Source organism: Peromyscus maniculatus, chromosome 23, assembly GCF_049852395.1.
Source record: "Peromyscus maniculatus bairdii isolate BWxNUB_F1_BW_parent chromosome 23, HU_Pman_BW_mat_3.1, whole genome shotgun sequence".
NCBI classification, from domain to species: Eukaryota; Metazoa; Chordata; class Mammalia; order Rodentia; family Cricetidae; genus Peromyscus; species Peromyscus maniculatus.
The window spans coordinates 14130649-14153293 of record NC_134874.1 but is presented as its reverse complement, the minus strand read 5'-3'; the positions used below and the strand labels follow the sequence as shown (position 1 = coordinate 14153293).

The window sequence follows — 22645 nt, the reverse complement described above, 5'->3', positions numbered from 1 at the left end:
GCTAGTGACATAGACATCCTGCCTGTAAACTGTGTAAATCAAATCTGGGACGGATCACTAAAACGGTTTGGGGGCGGGGCTGGAGAGATAGCTCAGTGGCAGAGAGCACTTGGTGCAGAGGACCTGGGATTTGTTCCCAGCACCCACATTGTGTAACCATCTGTAATTCCAGTTCCAGGAGGTCCGATGCCTTCTTTTGGCCTCCAAGGGCACTAGGCAGGCATATAATATGAAGCGAGACACTCATACATACAAATACATTTAAATCTTTTTCATTTTTCCCCTGTTATTGAAAACAGATTCTTTTCTCATATATCCTGATTATAGTTTCCCCTCCCTCTACTCCTTCCAGTTCCTTGCCGTCTCCCCTGCCCTCCAGATCCACTCCCTTTTTGTCTCTCATTAGGAAAGAACAGGCTTCTAAGAGATAACCAAACATGACAAAACAAACTATAATAAGATGAAGCAAAAACTACCATAAAAATAATGGAATGCTTCACAAATTTGCATATCATCCTTTCACACAGCCCATGCTAATCTTTTCTGTATTGTTCCAATTTTAGTATATGTACTGCCAAAGTAAGCATAAGTTGAAAAAAAATTTTTTTGAGAAAGAGATTGAGAGAGAGAACATAATGCTCTTGCAGAGGACTGGAGTTCTTTTCCCAGCACCCATATTGGATTGCTCACAAGCTATAACTCCAGTTCCAGGGGATCTGATGCCCCCTTCTGGCCCCCTCAGGCACCTGCACTCGTGTGCACATACCCCCACACAGATACACACACAAACACACAGTTAAAATAAAATAAATCTGGGGGGCTGGAGAAATGTCTCAGTGGTTAAGAGCACTGGGCTGCTCTTCCAGAGGACCCAGGTTCTATTCTCAGCATCTACTTGGTGGCTCACAATCATCTGTGACTCCAGTCCCAAGGGATCTGATGCCTTCTTCTGGCCTCCAAGGGTACCTGGTAGGCACACAGTGGCGCACAGGCATACATGCGAGCAGAGCACTCATTCACATTAAAAAAAAATCTTTTAAAAAAGGCTTGGAGGGCTGGAGAGCACTGGCTGCTCTTCCTGAGGTCCTGAGTTCAAGTCCCAGCAACCACATGGTGGCTCACTACCATCTATAATGAGATCTGGTGACCTCTTCTAACATGCAGGCAGAACACTATATAATAATAAAGAAATAAAATCTTTAAAAAAAAAAAGACTTGAAGATGAAAACTCAAAAGATCATAATAAGTACAAAAACATTCATTTATAGGCAGGCTCCATGCCTGGGGTGCACAAAAATCAACAAGCTAAGTATACCATAAATAGATTTAACGGGACTATGGTTTGCATGTAAAGGACTTGGTTTGAGCTCGCTGGTAACACTACGGTGTGTGAGCGGAAGGCTTCAGACAGAGGTGGGTCATGCTCAGAGTTGTGTGCTCAGTACTGGGCGTGTCCAGAGGGGCGGAGGGGCTGAGACCCGGGCTACAGGAAAACAGCGTCGATGCCACGCTGCTCTTTATGGTTAGGAAAGGAGACATTGATGCAATAAAGATCTTGCCATACTCGAAGGGGTCACCTACTCGGGGGATTAAGCTTGTTCAGGGTGTTTTCCGAGAGCTAAATAAGGACGAATGTAGCTAAGAGAAGGTGGATTCTGCCCAGGATGGAGCTGCTTTAATGGTTAGAGCTGTCCAAATATGGAGCAGACTGCCTCTTGTGGCCTCCACCACTTCACAGGAGGCCTGCAGAGGACTGAGAACTGGCCGGGCCTCTTTTGCAAGTCACCTCCTGGCTTTTTTTTTTTTTTTTTTAGTCTGAATAGCTTTTTAAACTAACCTGCCTTTTATTAGCTAATGCCTTCCTTTATTGATGCCTCGGACAGTCTTCGATCTCACTTCATCTTTGTGCATCCCACTCTCTCTTCTTTCCCTTTTTCTGTGTCCTCAAGTGACTAAGTACGTGGCTAGGAGCCTTGCTGGAAGGCAGGGTAACCTTTCTTATTAAAGCCTTGCAAACAAGGAGTGAGAACAGCACTGTGCATAGAACAAACTGAGGCCCAATTTTCTCTTTTTTAAAAAGGCAGGTTCTCACTATGTAGCCTTGGCTGGCCTGGAACTTGCTCTGTAGACCAGGCTGGCCTTGAACTCACAGAGATCTGCCTGCCTCTGCCTCCTGAGTGCTGGGATTAAAGGTGTGCACCACCATGTCCTTTCTATTTCTTCTTCCTTTTTTAAAAAAATTTTTTTATTTTTGGCTGGGTGGTGGTGGCACACCCCTTTAATCCCATCACTTGGGAGGCAGAGGCAGGCGAATCTCTGTGAGTTGAAGGCCAGCCTGGGCTACAGAGTGAGTTCCAGGAAAGGTGCAAAGCTACACAGAGAAACCCTGTCTCAAATAAACAAAAACAAGCTGGGTGGTGGTGGCGCACGCCTTTAATCCCTGCACTCGGGAGGCAGAGCCAGGCGGATCTCTGTGAGTTCGAGGCCAGCCTGGACTACCAAGTGAGTCCCAGGAAAGGCGCAAAACTACACAGAGAAACCCTGTCTTGAAAAAAAAAAAAAACATTCCAGAAGGGCAACGGAATGTGGTAGCGGTGCCGATGAGAATATAGATCATGCTCATCTCTGACAGCCCTGTAAAGTCGTTTCACCTTCTTTTTTTGTTTTAAACCTGTTTCGCGTAGCCATGCTCATAAAGGCAAGTGGCTTAGAGGCAGTCTGGTTGGTTCATGAATGGAAATCAATCAATCAGAGTCCAGCAGACGTTTGCTGAGGCCTCCATGCTGGTACAGCCCTTTGCAGGTTACTGATGGGTTGGGAAGGGTGGGGATTCTCATTCACTTAAACTGCAGGTACTTAATAAATGATGAGTGGATGATGCCGGGGAATGACAAGACCGACCAGCTGTCATGGAGCTCATATCTGGGTGGCCCACTAGGGAGACAGTAAGCAACTAAACAAAAAACACAGCGTCTTTTCCATAGGCAGGTGCTTGGGGGAAGGGGACCTTGAATAATGTGATAGAGGGTGCCCTGGGGAAGGGAGCTGCTTCAGATAATAAAGCATCTCTCAGGAGGGGACGTATGAATGAAGAGGATAGCCTGAGGGAAGTACCGGGAACTCTTGTTTTAAGATGCAATTGCCGCCCTGAAAAAGGGGCTACAAGAAAAAAAGAAAGAAAGAAAGACAACCTAGACCCAGTGAACGTCTCAGGCAATTTCCAAACCGAGACAGGGTGCGATCTTCCTGCCCTCGGTGCCTCTTGCTGTTGGTGTGAAAAACACGAAGCCAGGCAGAACTGGAACACCAGGAGGCCGGAGACCCACCGTGCTCCATCACCACACCCCCACCTAGCAGGCAGTCACCTGATCCTTCCGAAGAGGCTGTGACCTAACCAGTTTCCACCTTGCTTCTGGGGAGTGCATTGCTATACACTAGAATTTGTGTTTGTTTGTTTCGTGTAGGGTTCTGTTGGCCCTTTCCCAAGTATCAATCAGAACTGCATGCCAGCCTCCACTCCTTGGAAATAATTAAATGAAATGACGTACTTGATTTCTTTTTTCAGTCGGGTAATGCACCGCGATTTGCATCTGTTGAAGGAATCTCTCAAGTCTTAAGGCCCAGCCCTGTGGGACGACTCAAGTGATTTTTGGGGGTGGGGGGCGTTGCGTTGCTAAACACTCGAGTGGACGAAATGCTTTATTTTGCAACCGATTCCCTTCAGGAAGCTGCTCTTTGTGAGAATATTCGTGAATTCAAATGCAGGGGTCCCCCGCCCCCTGTTTGGTATGGCTTCCCACCTTCCTCTGCTTTTTAAATTTATTATTATTATTATTATTATTATTATTATTATTATTATTATTTTAAGACAAGGTGCAACATCGCGGGCTGGTTCTAAACTCATTAAGTGTCCGAGGACGACCTTGAACTCCCGATTCTATTGCTTCCACGTCTGCGCGCAGAGATCACTGGCGGACAGCACATCACTTGACTCAGTATGACCTCTTTATATTGGCAAAATTACATCTCGTGCTAGGCTCTGATCAGACCTCACCGACAGAGCCGATGATCTGTGGTTTAAGAATAGGTTTGAGATTGAAAGCTCCTTCTCTCCCATTGGGGGAAGTGGACGTCTGTCTGGCAGCCTTCATTTTAAAGCCAAAGTCAAGCACCTCGGAGACGCACAGCTGCCACAGCATAACCTGTGACTTCTATGCAGACGTGTGTCAAAGGCTGTGTGGGCTACTAAAAAAAACGAAATGAAACTTCCTCCTTCCTCCCCCAAGAGTGGGATTCCCTGTCGGGGTACAGAACCCGCAGGGGAAGGAAGGGCTGGGGTTGGCGTGCCACGGAGATGGGGCTCTCGGCTGGGGGTGTGGGATGCGGTGTTCCCGAGGCGACAGCTGAGCGATTTGGGCTGTGTGGGAAGGGAACTGCGGAATTCCTCCCCTCGGTTGCTGAGGGGGGCTCTGAAGGAGGAGGCATTAGGATGCAGAGCACGGCTCGGGCGGTCCAGGGCGCAGAGGCGAGCCAAGGACACCCGTCCGAGCGCGCCTCGCTCGCCCGCGTTCCGGCACCTCCCTGCCACCCAAGCAGTTTCCCCCCGTCCCCCGCAGCGGCGGGGCCACCGAGCGCAGAGCGCCGACCCGCGAAAGCCCCGGCCGAGGACGGAAAAAAAAAAAAAAAAGTCGGGCTCGCCCCTCCCGGCCGCCCCGGGCCGCCAGCAGCGGGCCAAGCGCGGTCCGGGTGGAGGCGGCCTGCGCGCGCGCACGCTCTCGCTCTGGCTCGCGCGCGCGGCCTCGATCCGGGTTACTGGGGGGGCGGCGGCGCGCGGGAGGGGGCGGGGCCTGGCGGCGGCGCGCGCGCGCGGGGCCGCGCGCCCTGGCCGGGCCGGGCGGGGGGGGGGAGAGGGGGCGGGGCCGCGCCGCCCGCGCCGCGCTGGGCGCTCTCGGCCAATGAGCGGCGTCCACATGCCGCGGCGGCGGCGAGAGGGGAGGCAGCGGCGGATAAATGCTATTAGAGCAGCCGCCGCGGAGCCGTCCCCGACGCCACCTCCCCGTCTCCTCCGCCGCAGTTTCCTCCGCCGCCGCTGCCGCCGCTGTCGGGGGGTGCAGAGCCGAGGAGGGGCTCGTGCAAGGCGCGCCGCGCAGAGCTGCTGCGGCTGCTGCTGCTCCTCTCCGGTCGGCTCCGCCTCGCTTCTTCCCCCGCGCCGAGCGAGGGGCTCGCCCGGGCGCCCCTCCTCAAGCCCCGGCGGGTTCTCCTCTCCACGCAGCGGCGCCGCCGCGGCGGCCGGCTGGCTGGCAGCTGAGGCGACGCAGCCCTCGCAGCGCGGCGGGAGGCTCGCAGCCCCCCGCGGGTGGGCTCGGCGAGGCCGGGCCGCGTGCGGCGGTTTCTAGGGGAGGGGGCTCCGGGTGATTCAGCGCCCGGTCAGGCGGAAGCGGCCGCAGCCTCGGCGGCGGCGGCGGCGGCGGCCGAGCAGGAGGAGAGGAGGAGGAGGAGGAGAAAGAGGAGGGGACACAGCTGTCCGCGCCCGGGCGCCCGCGGTGGCACGAGCCCGCGGCCCGAGTGCGAGGCGGAGGCGAGGAGGAGGCCGCGGGGACGCGAGGCGAGGCCGGCCGGGGCCCCCGCAGCCATGGAGAACGCTCACACAAAGACGGTGGAGGAGGTGCTGGGCCACTTCGGCGTCAACGAGAGCACGGGGCTGAGCCTGGAGCAGGTCAAGAAGCTCAAGGAGAGATGGGGCTCCAACGGTAGGTGCGGGGCGCCGGGGCTGCAGCGGGCGCGGCGCGGGCCCGAGCGCCGAGGAAGAAGATGGCTGACCCGGGCTCCACCTCGTGGGGCTCGGCTCGCTCGCTCGCTCGCTCGCTCGGCTCGGCGCCCGACGGCTGCCGGAGGCCGGGGCGGTGCGCACGCGGGTCGGGGCCTCCCTCCCTCCCATCCCCCCCCACTCCCGACCTCCAGGGGTCTCGAGCCGGTGACCTTCCCGGGGCGCAGCGAGCCCAGGGCTGGTGGTGGTGCCGGGAGGCTCCTGCGGCTGGGCTGATGTCCCCCGCGGGTTTCTGCCGCGGCGGCGTAGTTGAGAAACCAACCCTCCGACCGTTCCTTGTGCTCCCCGAAGTTACACATCTGGCAGAAGGGATGACCCAGCAGCATGGTCCCCGAGGCCCCGGGGAGCTGGCGGGCAGGACCGTGGCCATTGATGACCGGGGCTGCATGATTTTCTCGGGGTATCAGAGTGGAGAGAGGGGGGCTGGATGGTCATATACCCACATCTGTCTTTCAGAGCACGATGGTGGTGAATTTAGCAGTGTTTTTTTTTTTTTTAATAAAGGCGCTAATAACATGTCTGTATTTTTCTTTCCTCCCGACACGTTGGCTGGCGAATTTCGGCATTCTAGAATTACCGGCTGAAGAAGGTAAAAATCTTCATGTTACTTTGGAGAGACGGTGTGTGTGTGTGTGTGTGTGTGTGTATGTGTGTATGTGTATATGTGTATATGTATGTGCGGACACGGATTGATTGATGTAGACAATTAGAACAAATTTTTTTTGTTTGTTTTTTTTTTCTTTAACAGGAAAAACCTTGCTGGAACTTGTGATTGAGCAGTTTGAAGACTTACTAGTTAGGATTTTATTGCTGGCAGCGTGTATATCTTTCGTAAGTATTAAGAGAAATATATTTTATCTGTCCATAAAAGCTGAAAGTATTTCACTGATACACCAGAAAACAAATAATAGCCATTGAATTTCCATGTTTTTTTTTTTAAATAATAATAATAACTTAGGTGTCAGAGACAAAAAAAAAAAAAAGGTAAAAGCTATTTTGTAGGGAAAATAGATGCCCAGCTTTTACAGTGCCCTGAGATGGCTCCTGACCGGCCGGGTCTCTGACATTTTTAGCCTCAGAAAGTTTCTCGTGGCAAGGCCTTCTTTTCTGTTGGGTTCTTCCATTTGTTATCGCGTTGTGAGATCATGCTGAGATGATGTTGGGCCCTTTGTAAATAGAATGTACAGAGGGAATATTCCAGCGGCTTTGCCTTCCTGGTGGTGGCAAGGTGACAGTTGTGCCCCGCGGTGACAAGAAAGATGACGGCCGTGATGGCACCACTGTTGACCAAATTTGGTCACTGACCTTTAGGATGGCATTCAACCCAGACCCCCTGTCTTGAGTGATTCCTAGAGCGAGAGAACAAAGTGCGATACTCTTGGTTCTAAATGTTAAAGAGGGGATGAAGGTAGAAGGTTTTTTTGTTGTTGTTTTTTTGTTGTTTGTTTTTTTGTGGTGTCGTGTGTCCCCCCCCCCCACCTTGTTCTGTATGTGCTTGGGCCCTGTGTGGTTGCTAAGAAACTAGTGAAATGCACAGAGCTGTCTAAGAAAAACTAATCGAAGTGGCAAGGTTATTTCTAGGTTATTAACATTTTTCTCTGGTGTTTTTTTCACTGCATTCTTTTTTCTGGCCAGTGGACTTCTTCATAGTTTCCTGGTACACAGATGGTCTTCACCTTCACGGCACACGATGCTTTTTGTTCTTACAACGTTGCATTCTTACACTGGGGTAGGAAGTGACAGTCATAGAATACTTGTTTCAAGGACTCACAAAACTGACAGCTGTTGGGGTTTCAGTTATGTATATTCTCTTGTAACTCTGACCTAGGGGTCATGCGGTCCATGAAAGCACCAGCAGGAGGACTGTTGAGAGAACTTCGTGAGTTCAGGTGAAGGGAGATTTATTTTTAGCTGTTTTTAAAAGAAATATTGGTGACGTTTAGGAGCAGTTGTGTACATGAATTTTGCCATGAAACTTGACTCTGTCATGTTAGCTCAGTGTTGTGTGGCCATCACTACTAGTTCAGTTCTCAAGACTCTTACCTGTGGTTTTCATTGAATAAAATTTAGTCTCCAATAGCAAACCATTCAGCATACTACTGAGTCCCTCACTCTATACCACTTACATATCTTTTTGTGATTTTTGAAAATTTTTGCCCTATAAATGGCTGCATCATTGGTAAACAGGCTAAATGAATAGAATAGTTGTTGGGTTATAGTTTGAGCTTGTTGACATGAGGTAAAATAAATTATACATTTGGGGAGTTATTCAGGGTTTGTATTTATGCAGGCTACGTAATTCTGAAAGTTAAATGCTGGCACTCACTAAGGTCTTCAGGGACTTAGAAATAACTAGCCGATACATAGAAGCCATAGGCAAAATGCATTCCTGCCAGTTCCTTCTGTGTTACAGTTTAAAGCAATCTTGGAAATAGTGCCACTTGTCAATGAACAAGTTACTGGCTATTGGAGCTCGGGGTTTCAAAATTGTGAGTGGTCAGTTTGACTTTTTAGCAAGTAGGATTAATGATTGTAGGTGTATTTTACAATGGAGTAATTAGGAATTTGTTATTTTTAATCATTTTCAAATTTTAAGTGCTTAACTTTTTTGTTATGGAGGATGTTTGTTAGTGTTTGTAGTTGAAATAAATGTGAGTTCATTTTCAATAACTACTTGGAATTCTTGTTCAGGAAATGAACTGTTACATTTTTATGTTATGGTTTGCTAAATGGCTAAAGAATAAGTGTAGGAAGTACTTCTTAGAGAATTGGCTTAATTGGTTTTGGTTTATTTGATGAAGATTGTGGATAGGTTAAGATACTATTCTGAGGCTGCTCTAGAACTTACGTTACTGACTGTTAGTGTCCACACTGCAAGGTTGCCTTATTTGAAAAGGTTCAGGAAACTGAGGCATCAGGACAGCCTGGGCTAGAGTAAGACCCTATCTCAAGCTATAAAAATGGAAAAGAGAGAAATTGTGCTAGAAGGTGACTTCTGTTGATGCTTTTCACGGAGGGTTGATGGTGCTGTGTGCTACTTGAGCTGTCCTGTCCTTATTTCTCTTTATTTCTGTTACTGTGTGTGTGTGTACAGGGATGTGTGTGCGGTGGCCAGAAGTTGACATCGGGTGTCTTGCTTAATGACTGTCCACCTGATGTACTGAGTCAGGGTTTCTGGATTAAACCCAGAGTTCACTGATTCAGCTAGTTTAGCTGGCCAGCTTTCCCCAGGGACCTGTCTCTACCTCCCAAGTGCTGCGATTACAGGCAGACAGACTATCACCACTTTCTGACCTTCGTGTGAGTAAATGCCTGAGGTCTGAACCAGGTCCTTAAGCTCAGCCAGTTTTCAGGCCCTGTTTTGAGATTGGTCTCAAACTCACTCTGTATAGCTCAGTCTTATGCAATCCTCCTGCCTTACTTAGCCTCTTAGGTACCAGGGTTACAGGCTTGTGCCACCAACTTCAGTTTATTATTTATTATCATAGCTTCCAAATAAGAGCACTGACTTATTTGTGGTAGTCAGTATTTTTTTTTTTTAGTAGCTTAACAGGAAAAACATGATCTTTGAATACTTAGATTCTTTTGCAAAAGTGAATAAACCGTTCTCATAAATCATCAGATTTCTGTCCAGGTTAGAAAGATATTAATGATTTATTTCAAATATCAGAGTAGTAAACTGTTAACTACAGTTAATATTTTGCTCTGGCAAAAAAAAAAAAAAAAAAGGAAGCTGCATTAATGTTTTACACTTGTGGCTCCTGGGAGCAGTTTAATTTGTAGTATTCACCAAAGTTGTTTCTTTTAAAAAAGATAAATTCCAACAGAGTGGTGCATGCCTATAATCTTTTAGTTAGGAGTTCAAGGCCATCCTTGACTATACAGTCGGTTTGATGAGGTTGGCCTGAGGTATATAAGGATGTCTCAGCAAAATGCATCTCCCTTTGCATATGGACATCAAATTTCCTTAACTTGATGTCATTTACTGTTTTTCATTTGGACTCCCATTCTCTGAGGTTACTAACTTTACCCTCAATATACTGCATCATCTGGTTGCCTAACTGGAATGCCTACCCACTCTTCCCCTCCCCCAATAGAACACAGACACAGGGAATATGGTGCCTGTTACTCTGAAGAGTGCTTTTGAGAAAGTGAAGGGGCTGTGATAAGGGAGTTGTCTAGGGAAGAGGAGCACAGGCTTTTAGAAGGTAATCGCTGGGTAAAGAGCTGAAGGAGAGCTGAGTGTGTTAGGGCTGTGGTGGCGTTGGCATTAGCTGACCTGTCTAGACCAGGGCGGCACCTGCCAATGATGGAGATCAGCATAGGTTTCTTTATTTACTCTTTGCCCTGTTTCCTGGTTTACACTGCTTAGATTGATTCTAAAATAGTCTTGTTGTTTGGAGACAGTGTCTCTTACAGTCCTGGCTATCCTGGAGACCAAGACGATGTAGACCATGCTGGCCTAGAACTCAGGAAGATTCTCTTGCCACCAAGCTGAGCTCTATGCTTTCTCAGTGTCTCAAATACAGGAATGAATTTGTTTCTAGCATTTTGAGGCATTGATAAAACATGGGATCTGTTTTTGCTTTGCTTTATTCAGTGATATACAGGAAGTATTTAATAGTGTACTTTATGGTTATTTAAATTTTTTGTTTTATTTATTTTCTTAAAATATAATTTAAAAGTTGATTTGAAGAGGAAACATTGTCTTCCTCCACTTTCTCTACTATGATGACAGAGAATCCAGGGCCTTTAGTCTGCTACTGACTTTATCTTCAGTCATAGTGTGTAGTGGGGGGGGGGGTTGGGGAGGAGACAATCGCACTGTTTGGCCTTGGCTAGCCTGGACCTATCAGTGTGGACTTGAGATCTACCTTGCTCTGCCTTCCAAGTGCTGGGATCAAAGCTGTGTTGGTTTTCAAGGTACTGTATTACTATATGGCAAGGACTCTCGTTTCTCCTGCCCTGGCCTCCTGTATCCTGGGATTACAGGTGTGTATTGCCATGCCTAACTCTGGTATAGTTTTTTATTTTTTAGATTTTTTATGTATACAGTGTTCGGCTGCATGTGTGTCTGCAGGCCAGAAGACTGCACAAGGTCTCATTGTAGTTGGTTGAGCCACCATGTGGGTGCTGGGAATTGAACTCAGGTCCTCTGGAAGAGCAGCCAATGCCCTTAACCTCTGAGCCATCTCTCCAGCCCCTTGGTATAGTTTTTTTTTTTTAAGTGTTTTTATTGAAGAGAATGAATTCTAATTCTTGTTAGGTTCGTTTGCTTTTTGTTTTGTTTTCAAGGAAGATGAAAATAGCCCTTCTGGGGCTGGAGAGATGGCTCGGGTTAAGAGTGCTGACTCTTCTTCCAGAGGCCCTGAGTTCAATTCCCAGCACCCACATGGCAGCTCACACCTGTTTGAAACTCCAGTTTCTAGGGGCCCCGATACCCATGGTAAAAACACAAATGCACATAAATATATTTTAAAAAGAAAAAGAAAATAGCCCTTCTGATACGATATGTCTTTTTTCTTTAGGTTTTTTTTTTTTTTTTTCTTCTCTTTTTTTTTTTTTTTTTTCTCGAGACAGGGTTTCTCTGTGTAGCTTTGGAGCCTGTCCTGGAACTCACTCTGTAGCCCAGGCTGGCTTCGAACTCACAGAGATCCGCCTGGCTCTGCCTCCCGAGTGCTGGAATTAAAGGTGTGTGCCACCACCGCCCGGCTTCTTTTGTTTTTTCAAGACGGGGTTTCGCCGTGTAACATCCCTTACTGTCTTGGAACTGACTTTGTAGACTAGACTGGCCTTGAACTCAGAAATCCACCTGTCTCTGCCTCCTGAATTCTGATTGCTCTTGCCACTTTTAGGCAGGTGGTGCTGGCATTGAACTGGGCCTCTCTGCAGTCACTCCCCACTAGACTATACCCAGCTTCTTTGCCTTCTGGGAGGTCCTGAGAGTTCAGCCCTAGCTGGGTATGGTAGCTCACAACTTTAATCCCAACACTCAGGAGGCAGAGGTAGGTAGTTCACAGCCAACCTGGTAGAGAGCTCCAGGCCAACCAGCCAAGGATACACAGTGAAACCATGCCAGAGAGAGAGAGAGAGAGAGAGAGAGCGCGAGCGCGCGCGCGAGCTCAGCCCACAATCCCAATGGCATAATTTGACCACCCTCCCAGTATATAGCAGAACATGCCTTTTTGCCTTAGAACAAAATTTGCTTTGTTATTCCAATTAGAAGTTAGTAGTGCCAGGTTAAATGTGGGGGCATATGCCTGTAATACCAGCCATGAGAAAACTTGAGGCAGGAAGACTTCTATAAGTTGGAGATCAGCCTGGCTAGAGCAAGACTCAGGAAAAACAGGAAAGTTAGGGGACTGGAGAGATGGCTCAGTGGTTAAGAGTACTTACTACACTTGTAGAAGACCTGGGTTTGGTTCCCAGCACCTGCATGAGGTGGTTCAAGTGATCTGTAACTCCAGTTCTGAAGGTCCAACACTTTTCTGGATTCCGTGGGTACCAACATGCATGTGAATACACACACACACAGAGAAAATTTAAAAAATGGTAAGGGTATTAGCAGTGCCATGGTGCCGTTTCTTGTGCGTTGGGATCAAACCCCAGAACCTCATATCTTTTAGGAAAACGCTCTACCTCTGAGTTACATCCTAATCCAGAGATTAATCCTGTGACTATCAACAGAGAGATCTCTTATCCTCACTACTTAGGCTTAAAGTAAAGTGAACGGTGCCTTGGAACAGGGCTGGCAAGTGTGAAACTTTGACCTTCTGGATATTGTAGGGAAGGTGCTGTTCCTGTCACAGTACAGAGCTGGAAGGAAGAAGAAACACTTGACCTAAAATGACAGTGCAGCTCCCCTGTCCTCCTTTCCACTCGTTACTTGTGGGGTGTTGTGCTTGGTCTGGGTTTACTCACTGTAAGACACTGAGCATCATCTGGGTACCAGAGCCTCTTTGGACCCCTAAGGATGCAGCTGTCATCAAAGGCAGTACAAAGAAATCCTTTATGTTCAGCCTACTTCTCCTTTTCTATAAATATGTTTTGTGTAACTCAGGAAAAACCTAGTTAGTAACTACACTGACCGTACCATAAGACAGTGTCTGTCCAGTTTCTTCTTAGACCTTCTCACCATCAGTCATTTTTGTCAGCACTAACAGGATTTCTTAGAACAGAACAAACCACGAAGGGCTGAAAAATAAAGTCTGGTGTAAATTGGTTTTTATCAGTTAAATGTGTTCTTCAATTTTGAGGTATAGGATTTGAGTCTTTGGGTTATTTATTGTTTTGAGATAGATTTTATTTTTATTTAAAAACGATTTTATTTTATATGTACACGTGGGTATGTTTGTGTGACTATATGCCACATGTGTGTGGGTACCTCTAGAGGCAAAGTGGTATGTCTGATCCCCTGAAGCTGGAGTTACAGGCAATAGTACCCTGTAATATGGCTGCTGGGAACTGAACTCTAGTCCTAGAAGAGCAGCAGTCAGCTCTTAGCCACTGAACTGTCTCTTTAATCTCAGACTTTTTTTTTTTAAGTCCTCAAGAAACTGCTGTGGAGTTCCCCGTCACCCCTTGTCCTGGGGAATGAGCCCAGAGGCTGGCTGGCATGTGCTAAGCAAGAGCTGTAGCCATTGAACTAGCTTCCCAGGCCTAAATGGAGGGTGGTCCTTAGATTTTAAATAAATGGATGCCATTCTAACACCTTAATAGATTAGGCCACTAGTTTCTCATCCAACAGTAATTAATATATCTGTAGAACGTTCAAGTGTGGGTAGCCTGTGTTTTCTACTTAACAGGTCGCATGGAAGGCAAGTTCAGAATTCTTCATTTGATAAATATTAGTCTTGAGAACAATGTGCATCTCTTGACTAGTAGAGGCTCGTTTTTACTCTGGTAGTTCTGACACTGCTCACCCTTTCCTTCGCTCCGTCTGTTAAGGGATGTCGCCTGCCAAGAAGGAAATTCATACCCACTCTAACAAGGTGTGAAGCTTATCTTAGAGTTGCTAATGCCTCACTGACCTTTTAGAAAGGTCTCTGGTCACTTGTGAAGTTGAGCAATTTTTCTTCTTTAAGAGCTAATTAAATTTCTTATTATGATATGTTCTCCTTGGCAAATGTTTAGAAGGCTGTATCAGCAGCTGTGATCCTGCATCTATCAAAATTTAACTTCCTAGAGAAGTTTTCATTCTGGCCAAGATCCTGGCCTTAGTACTGGGAATGCCCTGTTGAAAGCTTGCTGTGCTATTTATTAGATTCATTCTGGTTTCTCCTGCCCTGCTTGTCAGTGGTAATTGACATGTGTCAGCCTGGTTACTTTCTGTTTGGTTTTTCTTTGATCTGATTCTTTGCTAATTCAATGTTATTCCTCTTTTAGAGTTTCATATCAACTGGTCATTGGCTATTTGTGTTTAAAAAAAATGTTCATAGGAGTACAAATACTATATGGATTCATTATTTTGGGTTTTTTTCAAGACAGGGTTTCTCTGTGAAACAGTTCTGGCTGTCCTGGAACTCACTCTGTAGAGCAGACTGGCCTCGAACTCACAGAGATCCACCTGCCTCTGCCTTCTGAGTGTTGGGATTAAAGGCGTGCGTCACCACCACTTGGCAGGGTTCATTATTTTTAACTTAATTTTACTTATAGCACAGGGTGACCTCTGTGTACACACACACACACACACACACACACACACACACCCCTACACACACACACACACACACCCCTACACACACACACACACACACACCCCTACACACACACACACACACACACACCTACACACACACACACACACACACACACACATATGTGTATGTTGGTTTTGAGACAGGGTTTCTATTATGTAGCTAGCTCTACCATGTAGACCATACTAACTCAGAGATCTACCTGCCTCTGCTTTCCAAGAGTGAGAATTAAATAGTGTGTGTGTGTGTGTGTGTGTGTGTGTGTGTGTGTGTGTGTGTACTCACAGAGGTCATTTAACAATTTTATGGAGTTGGTTCTCTCCCTGAGCTTTTATGTGGATTCCAGGGGTTGAATTCAGGTTGTTAGGCTTGTAGGGTAAGAGTCTTTACCTGATAAGCCATCTTGCTAGCTCCCAGGTAATGTTTCAAAGAAAAGGTCTTCATTGTGAAATGTGTTCACTTTAAGCAACATCAACCACCACCACCACCCGCTCCACACACACACACAAAGCAAAAAGCCCACGTCCCAGACTGATTCAGGTTGGCAGGTTTCTGATAAAATTGCCACTGATATTTGTCAGGACCTGGCCCTGGATAATGGGAGGGAGCTTGTGTGCATATGTGACATGGACCTTGTATGGAGGTCAGAGGACAGCTTTCAGGAGTCAGCTGTCAGGTCCTTCCACTGTGAGTCCCAGAATTGAACTCAGATCATGAGGGTTGCACAGCAAGTGCATTTACCCCTGGTCCAGCTCACTTGCCCTCCTGGTTAACATTTAACCACTTAGATCCTTTCGTGGGGATTGCCTAGGACCATTGAAAAAACACAGATATTTAATTACAATTCATAACAGTAGCAGAATTACAGTTGTGAACACAACAGGAGAGCTGTATTAAAGGGTGGTAGTGTTAGGAAGGTGAGTGAGGTGTGTGTGTACACTGCCATCCATGCTCTTTTTTTATTAACTCACTGTGTTATCTTTGTCAGCTTCATAGTATCTTGGCTGTTAACTTGTAGTTGGTGGGTGAGTACGGGCAAGGATCTTTCCATGTGCCTCAAACTGACAGTCTTTTTGCCTTGCCCTCCTAGCACAGATTAGATCCGGTTTTTGGGTTTTTTTGTTTTTTTGGGTTTTTTTTTTTGTAATTACATTTTGTTGTAATGTGTGTGTGAGGTGTGTGCATATGTGTGTATCCATGCACATGCCTTTTGAGAGTAGTTTCTTTCCTTTTACTGTAATTGAATTTAGATTATTGGGCTTGGCAGCAGGCATTTTTACAGTATATGCCATCTCCCTGGCCCAATTTATTTCATTTATTTGGATTTCTGAAGTGCTGTATGGTAATACTAAGTATTATGTGGTGAATAGACTTCAAAATACATTCCCAACTCAGAACAGCTTTGTAATTCTGAGGTGATCTTCACTACCTCTGAGAAGTTAGGTAATGTAGTTGCTCTACATTGAATTTGAGTAAGTGGTCAATTTTTTACCTCCAAATGTTTTCTTGTTTGTGTTTTGTTTTCTAGTTTTTTAGACTATAAATTCAGGCCATGTATGTCTATGACTTGATGTGAATTTTTAAGGAATTATTTGGTTTTATGGTGGTTTGCCTGCATGTATATCTGGGTATCACGTGTTCAGGGCCTTGGACACGAGAAAAGGGCATTAATCCCAACTGCTACTGGAGTTACAGATGATTATAAGCCAGTGTGTGGGTGTTGGGTTTGGAACTTGGTTCTCTGGACTACCAACCAGTGTCTTAAACCTGAGTCATCTCTCCAAGCCCTGATATGAACATTAACTAAATCAGTGTGACTATTCATGTTTACCTGTTCACTTTTACTATAATAAAATCTTAAATTTTAAGGTTTTTTTTTTCTTTTGAAATATACATTTGAATTGAGTGAGATTCCTTCTTTCCACCAAAAAGACCCACTTTATTTGTGCTCTTTAATGGCATTAAAAAATAAATTAGCTCAAGCCTGGTGGTGGTGTTCGCCTTTAGTCCCAGCACTGGGGGCAGGGGCAGGGGCAGGCAGATCTCTGTGAGATCAAAGCCAGCCTGGAATACAAAGTGAGTTCCAGGACAGCCAGAGCTGTTATACAGAGAAACACTGTTTTGGAAAAAACAAACAAAAAAGTTGGTAATCTTAACTCAGTTAAGAACAGGACATAAGCCAGTTGTTTCTGTAACTACATTTTGTATGTCTCTAAAGATGTAAGAAAAGGGTTTTTTCTATAACAATTCCTATAATGTGATCCCCTTTTTATTATAAAATGTAGCTATGTCTAGAAGCACATTAACAAGTCTAACATCTACTGTTTTTCTTTTAGGTTTTGGCTTGGTTTGAAGAAGGTGAAGAAACAATTACAGCCTTTGTAGAACCTTTTGTAATTCTGCTTATATTGGTAGCCAATGCAATTGTGGGTGTGTGGCAGGTAAGCAAACAATCTTGCAGCCCTGTATGTGTTACATTTTAGTAGTTTGTGTGGTTTTAAACGGTAGTCTGGTGTTTTGTTTTTGTTTTTGTTTGTTTTAATAAAGGCAGGGTCTTTATATAGCTGTAGCTGTCTGGAACTAAAGTTTTTAATTTCTAACCTAGAGACATTTAAGGAGGCAGGCAGGCAGGCTTGGTTTATCATACTTGGTTTTTCTTCATACAGGAGAGAAATGCTGAAAACGCAATAGAAGCCCTTAAGGAGTATGAGCCAGAAATGGGCAAAGTGTATCGCCAGGACAGAAAGAGTGTGCAGCGCATCAAAGCTAAAGACATAGTCCCTGGGGATATTGTGGAGATCGCTGGTGAGTTGTTTATCATGTTTCCCTTCCTAGACTTTATTTCTAAGGTATGTCCTTTGCTCTAGGTTCAGATTATATTTAGCTTTTTGTGTTTCCTGTTTTTTGGTTTGTTTTTTTAAGTTTTATGGAGATGGGCGATTTACCTGCATATGTTTGGGTACTTGTACATGTTCTTGGTGCCTACAGAGTCCAGCAGAGGGCATGGGATTTCTTACTGGACAGATGGCTGTAAGCTGACATATGAATGCTGGGAATTGAACTCAGGTTCTTCTGAAGAGCAGCCCTGGGTTTTGTTTTGTTTTGTTTCATAATTATATTTAATTAAAACTAATTTTTTACTAGTTTTAAGTCTAGTCTCAAATTCCCAGATTGAAGTGATCCTCCTGCCTCAGCCTCCTGAAAGGGTTTTGTGTTTTGGACCAGATGTTTGTGGTATTGTAGTTACCAGTTACAGAACACTATGCCGGATGTGGAACTCAAGGAGCTGTAGTGACCAGTTGTTCACAGCTGCTGAGTGGCTGCCTGTGTTTTAAGTGGGTTCTCAACTCTGGTCTTCATATCATCAGTGTGGTACATACTTCAGTGACTGAGCTCTCTCCAGCTCCCCTTTCCTTTCCCTGTTTGATTCTGAATTGTTTTGTCTGTTTGTTTTGGACTTTGATGTAGCCCTGGCTTTCCTGAAGTGTTCTCTGTAGCCCAGGCTGGCTTCAACTCACTATTCTCCTGCCTCTGCGTCCCAAGACCTGGGATAAAAGGAGTGCACCTTTTGGGTGCTGGAGTAAAGGCACGCAGTATCATGCCTGGCAACTATTTTAGTTTTTTAAACAAGGTTTTATGTAACACATGTTGGCATTTAACTCACTATATAGTCTAGACTTTCCTCAATTCCTGATCAGGCAGGAGGCCTTCACATCTTAGGTCCTAGGATTAGTGGTATGTGTCACTAGCCTGGTTTTGGAAGGAATGTTTAATGTACTACTTGTAACTATCCAACTGTGTTGTTTGTTTCATTTTTGGTCGTTTCATTGGTGGAGGGAATGGAGAAGAGTTACTGCAGAGGATTATTCAGATCGTGGCTTATTACATCTTTTTGAGCCTAGATTAATTAGATTTGTTTGCTTTTATAGTGACTTGTTTTTTTTTTTTTCTTTTTTTTTTAGATTTATTTATTTATCATGTATACAGTGTTCTGTCTGCATATGTCCCTGCAGGCCAGAAGAGGGCACCAGATCTCATTACAGGTGGTTGTGAGCCACCATGTGGTTGCTGGGAATTGAACTCAGGACCTCTGGGAGAGCAGTCGGTGCTCTTAACCACTGAGCCATCTCTCCAGCCCTGCTTTTATAGTGACTTGTAATTAATTCTTCTACATTGATTTAGGGAAGATGGGCTTTATCAATATTGTCTTATTAATTAAAATAACTTTTTGTTTGCTTTGTTTCCTTTTTTTCCTAAGATAGTTTTCCTGTAACAACCCTAGCTATCCTGGAACTCACTTTGTAGACCAGGCTCATCTCAGACTCACAAAGATCTACCTGCCTCTGCCTCCCAAGAACTGGTGTTAAAGGAGTACACCACCATGCCTAGCTTAATTACAACAATTTTTAAAACTTCATCTTTTATCTGTGCTCTACAGGTCTTATGCCAGAAAGAAATCTGGCTTTGTCTAGATATACTTCTATTGGTAATTTTGTTACTGTTGTAGAATAGTTTTTGGTTGTGAGCCTAGCCTTTAACGGCTGAGCCATTTCTCCATCTCCACTGTTATAGAATAAAGGGGTAGTTTGGATAAGTACGCCAGTACATTGAGTACTTGGGACTGCAAGCTGATGTGTATAAATGATTTAAGAGCACTGTTGACCATGGATAATTGAGTGGGTAGAAGTCCTTACCATGCAGTGCTGGGGATGCCCTTACTTTGACCCCTTTATCCCAGATTGGAAGGCAGGAACCAGCTCCTGGAAGTTGTCCTCTGACCAACACATACTTGGCAAGGTGTGTGTGTGTGTGTGTGTGTGTGTGTGTGTGTGTGTGTGTGTGTTTTGCACAAAACATTTTGGTACTTGGGGGGTTTTTTTTGTTTGTTTTTTTTTTTTTGGTTTGCTTTTGTTTGGTCTTTTTTTGAGACAGGGTTTCTCTGTGTAACAGTCCTGGCTGTCCCAACTCATAGAGATCCACCTGCTTCTGCCTCCCAGTACTGGGATTAAAGGTGTGTGCTACCACCACCCAGCCTAAATATTTTTTAATATTTAAAACTAGTTCGAGGCCAGCCTGGGCTACCAAGTGAGTTCCAGGAAAGGCGCAAAGCTACACAGAGAAACCCTGTCTCGAAAAACCAAAAAAAAAAAAAAAATATATATAGTCAGTAGTCAATATCTACATTTAAGTCTATGTCCATTCAACCTGTTTCTGAATTCTTCATGGGCAGTGCTAACCCCTGCTAGTTGGCCAGTTGTGCATGTGCACTATGGAGAACTCAGGCAGTGCTCTGCCCTTGTGCTAATGCTTGGTTCTGAATCGTTCGGAGAGGTACAGAACACAGGTAATGACTAGGTTTTACATAGATACTTTGTTAAAGTACTCTGTAATGCTGACCAAAACATGAAATCACAAGTGTGGGGTAGATGCAGCTAATAAATACCCTTAACATAAAATTGGCTCTGCAGAACAGACTGTGAAAGGGTGTGAATGTGTTCAGGAATAGGTACTTAGGAAGAGTGGATAGGTTAATAGCCTCAGCCACTCTAAATATATCCTGTTTACTTCCTCTACGTGAGGAAAGTGAATTATTGTCGTTTCTAGACAGTATATACATGATAAACCTATACATGGTATGTATATAAGTCACATTTCAATTTGTTGATGGCTCATCACCACTTTTTAGCGTCTTACTGATACATAGTTCACACGCCATACAATCTTCTCTTCAGTTTTAGTTATGTGACCATTATTAAATTCAGATTTTCATCTGCTAAGAGAAACCTATCTCCATTAGCAATTGTTCCTTGCCTTCTCACTATTCCTTAACAAGAACTTACTTGGATTTTTATGAGTTTACTTATTCTAGACATTGCACACCATATATGATACTTTGATATGCAGACATACACATGCACGTAAAAATCTTTGTTTGTTTGGTTTTTGGGGGGTGTTTCAAGACATGGTTTCTCTGTGTAGTTTTGGTGCCTGTCCTGGATCTCGCTCTGTAGACAAGGTTGTCCTCGAACTCACAGAGATCCGCCTGGCTCTGCCTCCTGAGTGCTGGGATTAAAGGTGTGTGCCGCCGCCGCCACCACCACCCGGCCCAAAATAAATCTTTTAAAAAGAAAATAAAGGTTCAGGGCTGGAGAGATGGCTCAGAGGTTAAGAGCATTGAATGCTCTTCCAGAGGTCCTGAGTTCAATTCCCAGCACCCACATGGTGGCTCACAAGCATCTGCAATGAGATATGGCACCCTCTTCTGTATACATAATAAATAAATAAATCTTAAAAAAAATAAATAAATAAATAAAGGTTCAATTATTAGCTAATGACCATTGTTAGGAGAGATTATGTGAACATTACAGATGTTTAACCATCATGAACACTAGAGTCATATAAAGTTGCTTGGCAAAAAGAAAGAGATAACAACTCATCTTATTTTCATCTTCTAAGTCCATAGCAGTTTTACATTATTTTTCAATCCAGGAGAATATTTCTGGATGGATGAAAACAAAAAGTGGTAAAGTTGTGCATACTCTTTACAGTTTAAGTTTTCTGTGTTATCTTGTTAATCTTACAGATGTGAATTAAACTATAATAGGGAAAAGGTCTCTACTTGGAGAATTTGGCAGTGGCTTTGGTGTATGTCCTGGGGGCTTATTTATCCAAGGGGGGCACTGTTTTCATTCCTGTTGTAAATAGATGTTGTGTATCTTGGTAACAGGGTTGATAAATATAAGCATGAATATGCTCCTGTCCTGTAGTGTTCTCTGGAATGAGCCCTACTTTAAGGTTATGCAAGTGATAACAATGACATGATTCTACCATAAAGTTGTTTAAACCTGTAAGAAATAGATTTTATATTTCCTAATGAAGACTGTCGAGCAGGAGAGACAGCGTCTTCCAGATTTATTCAGTAATAAGGTATAGTTCTTAAACCTGATGACTACTTAAAGGAAGGGAAGTTTATAGTAATGAGGTTTAGTAATACAATTTTAAGCCTTGTTAGCCTGGTGTAGAGTGGCACCCACCTTTAGTCCCTGCATTTGGGAGGCAGAGGCAGGAGCAGCTCTGACTTTAAGGCCAGCCTGCTCTACATAGTGAGACCCTGTCTTGGGGCCCTCCCCAATTCATTTAAGAAAACCAACATTATCTTTCTCTGCCTGACATTGGCCAGAGAAAATTCACCTCTACAGAATTAGGCCGTAAAAGTGGACTTAATTCCTTTAAGATAGTTTTCTGTAGCTCAGGCTAGTCGTGGTCTTGCTATCCAAGGCAGACTTTGAACTTCTTACTCTCCTGCGTCTACCTCCCAGGTGCTGAAATACAGGTATGCACTGCCAACCCATCTCCACCCATCTCCGAGTGGATTCTGAGGAGCTCTCTGAGTCTGAAATAGTGGAGAGTTGTGGCCATGGGGCTTGGTGTTTTATTTTAAAAAACTGAAGTTGAGTGGCCTGACGTTATATCTTTAATAAACACCTAATGCTATACCTGATAAGCTCACCAGCCATGAGAGCACAGACCAAGGCAGTATATGGAATTTTTGGCTTTGGTTTTTGTTTTGGAATAGGTACTTACTGTGCAGCCCAGGTTGGGCTTGAACTAAAGATCTTCTGCCTGTTCCATCCTCCTGCAAGCTAGAATTACATGTGTGTGTGACTGCCAAGTTGGCAGGAATTTTTCTTCTGGCATAACACCAGGCAGTATTTTGGGCAGTTCGTCACTCACAGCAAAATCTTTCATTTCTTTTTAAAGCAATCATTTAAAAAGTGTAAAAATAACATGGAGGCTTATCTATGTAATTTAGCATTTAGAAGTTTTACCACAAGTTTTTTTGGGGGAGAGGATTTATTAATTTTTGTTGTTTGTCTGTTTTTTTTAGACAAGGTCTTTCTCTACATAGCCCTGGCTGTCCTGGAACTCTGTTTAGAGCAGGATGGCCTGTGAACTCAACAGAAATCCTCCTACTTCTACCTCCCAAAAGCTGGGATTAAAGACATGCACCATCATGTCCCCACTGGTTTTTATTTTATGTTATAGGTGTTTTGTCTGCATATAGGTGCCTGCAGAAGCCAGAAGAGAGGCCATTAGATTTCTTGAGACTGGAAGGAATAAC

General features: G+C 44.8%; 1 protein-coding gene and 1 non-coding gene across 3 annotated transcripts in view; one reads left to right on the top strand and one right to left on the bottom strand.

The window, feature by feature from the left end:
* Positions 1 to 480: 480 nt before the first annotated feature.
* LOC121825553 (U6 spliceosomal RNA) lies at positions 481 to 583 on the bottom strand. Its single transcript, XR_006067880.1, has one exon. It is a non-coding gene; the product is annotated as a U6 spliceosomal RNA (small nuclear RNA).
* A 4797-nt stretch (positions 584 to 5380) lies between these two features.
* Positions 5381 to 22645, top strand: part of Atp2a2 (ATPase sarcoplasmic/endoplasmic reticulum Ca2+ transporting 2) — a 51172-nt gene continuing 33907 nt past the window's right edge. Inside the window, exons 1-5 of one of the 2 annotated variants that reach the window (XM_076559992.1) lie at positions 5381 to 5750; positions 6399 to 6416; positions 6576 to 6658; positions 16860 to 16964; positions 17190 to 17328. In XM_076559992.1, the coding sequence (XP_076416107.1) occupies positions 5633 to 5750; positions 6399 to 6416; positions 6576 to 6658; positions 16860 to 16964; positions 17190 to 17328 (463 nt within the window). In that variant the 5' untranslated portion in view covers positions 5381 to 5632. The remainder of the gene's footprint in view (positions 5751 to 6398; positions 6417 to 6575; positions 6659 to 16859; positions 16965 to 17189; positions 17329 to 22645) is intronic. The other variant, XM_076559991.1, reaches the window with a different exon arrangement.